Source organism: Hesperophylax consimilis, chromosome 9, assembly GCF_061612785.1.
Source record: "Hesperophylax consimilis isolate HC1 chromosome 9, BYU_Hcon_1.0, whole genome shotgun sequence".
Classification (NCBI taxonomy): domain Eukaryota; kingdom Metazoa; phylum Arthropoda; class Insecta; order Trichoptera; family Limnephilidae; genus Hesperophylax; species Hesperophylax consimilis.
In genome coordinates, this window is record NC_142844.1 from 2,763,712 (window position 1) to 2,772,676 (window position 8,965).

Genomic DNA, 8,965 nt, shown 5'->3' on the forward strand with positions numbered 1-8,965 from the left:
TATCTGAAATATTTAGACGAGACGAGACTTTATTCGTAGGTATTGCTTTGAGGCCATTGTACACGCCCCTTTATTGAGAGTGGTAAACTTATTTTTTATTTCTACCCTTACTGGAGGAATCATAAAACTAACATTTGATCAATTATATCACAAAGGAAAACCATTGATTGCGCGTTTGTTGTTATAGATTATGAGGAAATTGTCGTTATTATTTAAATAATGGAGATAAAATGCAAATAATAAAAAAATAAATTTGTTTTAGTGGGTAACGTTTGGAACTACTTTTATTATTACTTGGGAACCCGTGAGTGGATCAAGCCCCTAATTGGAAGTTTTAGTACATAATTGTAATCAATAACTAGTGTTATTAGGTTTTATACACCACTTATGAAATTTTGACTGATGCATTGGAAAATTGAACACTAAAAACTGGATTAGTTGCACTGAACTCAAGTAAAACAGGGTTCAATTCCACATACGTTAGGAATCAGCTGCCAAAGCATCACATGCTCAATGAGCTAAGAGAAAGAACACACCCTTATACTGAAAAGTTAGCATCGAAAAGGGGTGTGTCTGTATGTACCTATAGGGGAACAAAAATATGATAAGTCTTGAATGAGAAACCCATCTGTTTTGTGCTAGTACTCTCTTATAATTAATAATCCAGTTTAAAGTCCTGTCCATTTTATAAGCAGATTAACACAAATTAATTGTAGGGTACATTTGAAAATATTTTTACTGTCTTATATCAAACTTAAGATATTATTTGTACATAGGGTAGGTAGCATTACACCAAGGAAACTATGTTTTACAACGAATCCAGGCATTTCTACATTGATACAACAAATTGCTCTAAAACTGGTGTTCAATAATTATTTTCTTAACATTGTCTAGGAAATACATTTCCAACACGGTTAGTAAAAATTTAAAGCAGCGTGCTGCAAGATCTTTCTCCCATAGAAAATTTGAAAGCAACTCGTTGTAAGATGTTTTTCCGATACAATTCTGCCAGAATATAGACTCAGGTTTGATACAAGATGTTTAGTGTAAAAATAATATATTTTATAAGTTTTATGGGATTGCAAAAGACTGAACAGTGTGGTGTTGAGTGAATAAAAATATATTGGGATGTGTCAGAAATGTGCAATAAAAGGAGGGAAATGGGAAAAATCATAGGAAAAAAATGAAACAAAAACATAATTTTGAGGTGTTTATTATTGCTAGAATCAATAATAATCTAAATTGGATCTACCAAGATTACATTCGTTGACTTTTACAATTTAACCAAATAAACATCGAAGGTTTTGTTCATTCTGTATAAATAGTTTATTGACAGAATAAATCAAGCCCTATCTAAAATCTAGGCCACACCATTATTAAACCCATACCTGCCCAACAAAAGAAAATTAAATTAATAATAAATCAAATAAATGAAAATAAACAAAATCAATTAAATTTAAACTACTGATAACTCAAGTTAATAAAATAAAAATGAACTTAAATCTACATAAATGTAAAAGAAAAAATGTAATCATACTTTTCAATGCTAACGAGAAAAAAACACTAAATAATAATATAATCAATAATTGGTCTAGATTTCGGACAGGTATTTTCCAAAGGTATATTCTTCGATGTATAGACATAACTGTTTGTCCAGTTAGCATACATGAAACATATGACAACACAACACAATATTAATTAACTTATAAAGTCTAGAATTCCTGCTACTGTTCCCCAGCGATGGAGTCATGTGACTAGTTTAGGACACACATATTCATTAATTATGTAAACTTTCTTAAATTCAGAAGATGATACATGTACATATACGGTACGGTACGTCATTGTACTACACAAGTACATTCTGTTAAATAGCACACATTAAATAAACATGGTTTTTTGTAAACTCTGGTCATGAAATTAGAAAAACAATAAATGTATAAAGCAATAAATTAATTTAACTTACAATAGATCCTAGATATATTCTTAGATTCTCTAAAGTTGCGCAAATGTAATAATTGCTGACTAGTTCCATTTGTAAATGTAAGTACTTTCAATAATTGATTGCCCATAAAACTTAGGCTCATACTTATTTTTACCTTACTTCCTAACTTAATATTTCCACAGTGAAAACACAAATTCACAACAGCTGGGTATACCCAAAGAAAACTTAATGGGAAAGCTTAGTATTTTCCTTTATATTAATAAATATTAAATCCAATATTGGCCGAAATACAAATGGTATAAGTTATAATACTCATGATTGAATGTGATTGATTCAAATTTGGATATTATGTTAAAATGCTTCCGTTATATTTGGTTGACTTAAGTAATATAAATAATTTACTATAACCTTCAAAATGTACATACAGGCAAAGCTACGCTACTTGCACGAGGAAAAATGGCCAATTGCAAATACATACATATAAAATAATTTAATATAACATTATACTTCAAGCGATCAATTGATTGATCAAGATGATTAACCAAATTGATTCAGAAAGAAATCAATTTGCAATTAACTTACTATAATATTATTACACAAGTGAGACATAAAGTACAACAAAGATAGACGAACATATGAGTAGTGTACAGCAGATAAGTTAGACATAAATATTATTTTATTTAAGTTGACTTAAATAAATTAGAGAGACGTTTCTTCAGATCAGCATGGTATTGCCTTATAGTCAAATAAGGAATTATTACTTTTAGCTATTATCACAATGTGCGTAAAAATATTGAGATTTTAGGTTGAAGGTGAAATTAACTTAGTAATAACACCATTGATGACTCCTATTAAGCCTCGGTATTTATGTTTGTTTGTTTGTTATATACGATACGATGGTTTACATAAACTAGGAGGTCCAACAGAAGGGTTGGTAATATCAATATGAAGGTAGGTACTTATCAAGAGAGTAATGTCACGTACTTATGTAGGAAGATACAACATGGAGTGGGCCATACGGAAATACAACCAAACATTCAAATGTATAAAATTACAATCGCCCCTTTCATAAATTCACTAAACTGGAAACAAACTGTCTCTATTGCCTTTCCGTATGACTGATGAGAATCGTAATGGAGAACTACATTGCACCATTTTTATCTAATATGAATTCTAATACAGTTGTGATCCACTCGTCATAGACTAAAAATCAAGACAATATTAGGATTCTTATATTAACCTCTTAGAAAAAGTTTCCAATAAGTATATAAAAACATCTGCATTGTTTTATTAGTTATAAAATTGTTGTTTACCTAGTAAAATTACCTTTATTACAACAAGCTTAAGATTTACTTTTATTGGTTTTAAAGCTGACTTGCAATACTTGCCCAGCTAAAGTATAACCATTGAGCGATTGGATTGCCACCACGGCTTCCTCGTAATTTGTCATTGTCACAAACCCGTACCCCTTACATTTGTTGGTAGCAGGATCTCTGATCACCTTCACGCTCTGGACTGCTCCGAAGGGTCCAAACAGCTGCCACAGGACACTCTCCTCAGTGTCGGCTGCGATATTGTACACAAAGATGCACCATCCTGAGCCGCCCAGTGCGTTCCCGGGGATCAGAGTGGGATCCCCTGCCAGCGGAGAGAACCGCTGCAGACCCTTGTTGATTGCCAGCAATGCTTTACCTGCAGGACCTGCGAATCTGCGAGCTGCAGCCGGAGCCAGGTAGGCGGACAGCGGAGCCAGTGTCTTATTGTTGCTGGGGTTGTTTGCGCACTTCACCGTGATGGGTCCTGTGGCACCAGGAGGAACGGTCCCGTTGAGTTCCTGAATAGCGCGCTCGGCCTCAACGCGCTGATCGAAGCGAATGAAAGCAACGCCCCTCGACAGCCCCTGGATGTTATCATCGCCGCCACCGGGTATCAAGTGGCCTACTGATATGTTGTCGTGGAGAATGCGAGAGCTGATAATGCGGCCGAAGGGACTGAAGAGCCCCTCTAAGTCTGATTGGTTCATGTGTTTGGGCAAGCCGGAGACATAAAGGTTGGCACCTTTGATAGCTTCAGAGCTGGGACGGGCAAAAGATACTTTAATTATCTTGTTTTGTAGGCGGAGTCCATTGAGAGTATTCACAGCCTTCTCCGCATCTTCCGGTCTATGATAGTTGACGAAAGCGTAACCCAGACTTTGACCATTGAGAATATGGTCAGGAAACACGGTCACCTTATCTCTAATGAGCTTGCAACTCTCCACTTCGCCGACACTGGAGAATAGAGATCTGATTTCCTCTTGTGTCATAGTCTGAGGAAGATAGTTGACGATCAAATTCGTCTTCGATTCCTGTTTGTTGGCTTGAATTGTGCCACCATTTTGGTTTTGCTGGTTGGCGTTTAATGTGTCTAAAGGTTTAGCCATCATCTTGCACGATTTTATTTAAAATTACGATTCTAATAATAAATATATAAATGCACTATAATTCACTTCTAATATACACTATTAATATTGCCTTTGGAGGTTTCTTAGTAATATCACTGATTTCATGTGCCAAGCGTGTGCTCTAAGAAAATCAATAGATGCTGCACTTATCCCCCTCCCTTGCAGCCACACCCATTAACTAGCGTCTTTTTGATAGAATACTAAATTCAAAATCACTTTTTATTAGAAATTGAGAACTCAAATATTGAATTTCATGTGATTATCAACACAAAATCAAAAGTTAAACCAAATATAACTAAAAATGTAGGAAACGTTAAGACACGGCACGCTTACTCACTCGCTAAGTTCATTGTAGAAAAGGCTTGCCAACTGTTATCGATTTTATAATTTTCGTGTTACAGTGTTTGTACAACAATAATGTATTTAGGGGTTGTACAGTACCCCAAAATTCAAAACAAATAGGAAAAAAAATATTTTAACTAAAATATAAGTCTAAAGAATTTTTAATATACGTTAATGCCAAATAACACGAGAATCACAAACTTGAGATTTATATAAATGGCAACATTTGCGTTTGGTGTCAATGACCTTGAAGTTATGGATTTTGTGTATACGGCGCGCGGGGGCATTGTTTGGTGAACTTTTACTCCCCATCCCAAATACGTGAATGGGGTGAAAGTTTATAATATTATTTTAGGCTTTTGATTTTTATTTCAAAAAATTTAGTTAGCGTTTATGAAAAAACTGTAAATATTTAGTGATAACATTTTAAAATATCATTTCGATGGTTTTGGAACAAAATCTTTAAAAAAATATATTCTTGATTATTCCTTTCCTTGTATGACATCTATATGTCAGCTATGAAAGTTTTTAGACTATACGTAAGTAAGGGTGATTGTAGATGAAAAAGTACGATCAATCTGAGAGGTCTACTATCTCTACCGGTTTTGTCTAGGAAAAGGTATTCTCTACATTTTTAAAAATAAAAATGATTATTGTTTGAGAACATTCGATTATCGTTATTATTGTTGGTTGGTTGTAAAATATTTTCATTATACGGATTCAAAATTCCTTCCTCCAGTGAAAAACGTAAGAGTTTTGACTGCGAAGGTATAGATGTCGGTAACTGCAATATGTTTTCAATGACTAAAGAAAATACCCATTCAATGTATGTAACATGTAAAAATGATAATGTAATAATTATGTATTTAATTAAACATAATATTATGTTATCCGTGCTTGGGTGCGTGATTTGAAATTTCATTCCTGCACTATTTTTTTTAAATTATTTAATTTCAAAGAACTTTTAATTTAAAAAATTTGACGCACATTTGAAATAATTATGCAATAAAACTATTCGAGTCCCGAAATCATCATGCGTGTCTGACGTGTTAGACCAAGCCATGGTGCGTATAGCGTAATGTGTCGCCTACCTAAATAGGTAGATACTTTATCGCTTGCCTGGATTCGAAGATTTAAAAAAAAATCGGAACAAAACTTTGGCATTTGCAGGTAATTTTTAAAATAGGAACCGAAATATGTGAAGCTAAATTAGGATGAAACTAATACTTTTTGGATTTGTAGAAACCTAATTTATCAATTTTTATCTTGGCAAGAAGGGAAAGGAAGCTCAGATCAGCTCACCAAACATGGCTTTAGCCTCGATTCTGTTAGGTGGTCTTTCTCCGTACATTATTATTATTTCAAGAAACCAACGGCTCAAATAAACAAAGATATATATACCTCCAAAAAGGCGCCCGTAATTAAATATATACATTTTATGAGGTTAAATAAGGATAAGCCAAAAAAGTATCTCATGCTAAAGTTAATTATTTTGGAGATTATGCTAAAATAAAGAAGTGGGTAAAGGAGAGAAGAAAAGGAGTATAGGATCAAGCTGGGAGATTCATAAATTCCATATATGCATTTTGATTTTTGGCATTTTAACCAATAGTTTGATAACTTTAAATTTTATTATGTTGTTTTGTACATACATTTTATGTATGCTATAGGCATTGTCTATATTATGGGTTATATTAATTACATTTATATAAATAAAATAATACAAAAATGCGATGCGATCTATTTGCCAGGCTGATCATTCTTAACTTATAATTACAGCGCCCTTCGCTCTTTTACATTTGGATGTAGAATTTGCATCATAGCTAGAAGCGAATTTGTAGTTGGATTTTTATGGCCGGGTAATCCGGAATAAAATGTTTCTGAAAGTAATAAAATCATTCATTTATCAGGGGAATTTTTGTGTAGAGTATATATAGTGTAGTAGTGTTAACCCCAAAGATATTAGAGTTCTTCTAATATCTTTGGTTAACCCTGATCCACGAAGGAGCATTATTCATAATTTTTTGGAGCATTTGAGCTTTTTATTGACTGTTGATAATTTACTATTCTACTTAGAACTAATGGCGTGATTTGTGCATTTAACTTTTTCTTGGATCTGTTATTTTCAAGTGACTTGTTCCAAGGCACGCTCTCCTCAAACATTACTTGAGGGGCCGCTTCGACATATTCTACGAGTGAAAACTGTGACTGCGCTTATTGTAGGATTTATTGTGTTGCTTTTTATAATCTTCGTCCAGGAGGATAGATTGAGATTGAACTAGACGTGTGGCTGTGAGATCTTGAGTATATCTGACATTATGTATTGGTTTCATCTGCAAAGTAGCATATTTTGGTGTTATTATCCATTGTCTAGGGATGTCGCTTGTGAACAAATTAAATAGGTGGGGGCTAATATTGAACCTTGGGGAACACCGGCTTGATTGATGAGAATGTATCGTCTAATTTTATAAGGGAAAAACGATTTAGAAGGTAATTGGCGATGAGTAGAATCGTTGGGCGATGTTATGTCCAATCGGTCCATTTTATAGATCAGACTGCTATGCCATACTTTATCGAAAGCTTTGGTAACACCAAGTAAAAGGACAATTGTACGTTTATTATCGTTAAAGCCTGAGGTTATAATGTACTAAAACGCGTAGAAGATGATGTAACCCGCTCAGAAGAAATGTTAAAAATCAGGAATTATCTTATTTTAGAGAAATTGTAACTCACCTTTTCGTTTGAAGAGAGTAGGGAAGCTGCGGAGACGCAGAAAGGGATTAAAAATGCTTCTCGGAAGGCATTTAAGTTATTTTTAGACGCTCAAACGATTTAACGATTTTTTATAGCGTAAATTACATTTGTGAAACTAACTATCACGCTGTTTCCCGCAGGGATACGCAGAGAGGACGAACCGCCAAATAACTCGGTCCTGGCACACACTCTTTGCCTAATTCACATTCATGCATCGTCTCATACATCTTCTTCTTCTTTATGTGCCGTATCAGGTCCCCCCGACGTTGGCGATCACTCTAGAAAATGTCTCTTTGTCTTGCGCTGCCCGGAATAGCTCCTCCACACTTCTAATGCCGGTCCACTCTCGTATATTTCGCAGCCAAGACATTTGTCTCCTACCAGGCCCTCTACGACCCTCTATCTTGCCTTTCAATACTAACTGGAGCAAGTGATACTTCTCCCCTCGAAGTACATGACCCAGATATGAAATACATACTCTTGTCTCATACATACTCTTCTATTATTCTGACTCTTGACATGGCCCGACTCAAGTATCTGATTCACTTGATCGTGCCATGTCTTCCTCGGGCGTCCCCAACTTCTGCTACCATTCACATTTGCGTCATATATTCTCCATACACTATGAGTCATGAGTTACCTGCATTTACCATTTTTGACTACGGAAACGAATGTTTTATAAACTACTGTTGAAACTACTTTTATATAATAAAAAATATTTATTCCCATTAAATTAAACTAAATACTGACGAAATTTTCGTAAAATTATGCATCACCTCGGAAGGATAATATATATATATACAGTCACAGTAAAAAGATAAAGAATCTTTGTTTATTCTTCTCCTTCGCCAGGAATACCCTTAGACAAGAGATAATTAATAAAGTGTTTATTAAAAATACGTAACATATTGTGCGAAATGTGAGATCCTATTATAAAATAGCATCGGTTATTTTGTGTATATATGCGCAAAACAAAATTCTGTTCACACATTCCTTTCTTCGAGATGTGTGTGGAAGATGAAAACATGTGTGCGGACAATTTTTAAAAGGTGGGCGGCCGCACGAATATTGCTCACCACTACCTTCAGCCTCACAGCATAACCCAATTGAGGATGCAGTAGTCTCGAGCCTGTCGAGTTGTAATCGTCTGGAGTCAGAGATACTATGATATATCCCCTATTTGAGTATGTTGTGAAACTGAAAGTAGTGGGAAGGAGAAGGAGATGGAGAAGAGCAAGGTGGTGGAGTACCTGGCTATTCAGATCTTGTCATCAAGCACGGGTAAAGCCATTTCAAGCAACGTTTCAAATCTGAATGGTGGTCTTACACCAGGGCGACACTTGGGCTTATTTGCTCTTATTAATTGTGAAATAACACAAATTAATCAAATAAACTTTACTTGCGCACGCCGGGATTATAATCCGCGAATTGCGATCCGGAGGCCGTCTTATGCGATATTCACATAAAAAAGGCATTTCTGTTAT

General features: G+C 34.7%; 1 protein-coding gene across 1 annotated transcript; it reads right to left on the reverse strand.

The window, feature by feature from the left end:
• Window positions 1-910: 910 nt before the first annotated feature.
• On the reverse strand, window positions 911-4,738 carry LOC149420787 (ELAV-like protein 1). Its single transcript, XM_089635539.1, has one exon. The coding sequence runs from the start codon at window positions 4,365-4,367 to the stop codon at window positions 3,285-3,287; it is 1,083 nt and encodes a 360-aa protein (XP_089491665.1). The 5' UTR covers window positions 4,368-4,738; the 3' UTR covers window positions 911-3,284.
• Between the last annotated feature and the right edge of the window lie 4,227 nt (window positions 4,739-8,965).

Excerpts from the sequence above, each read along its gene's own strand:
- LOC149420787 (XM_089635539.1), bottom strand. The coding sequence starts at position 4,367 with ATGATGGCTAAACCTTTAGACACATTAAACGCCAACCAGCAAAACCAA.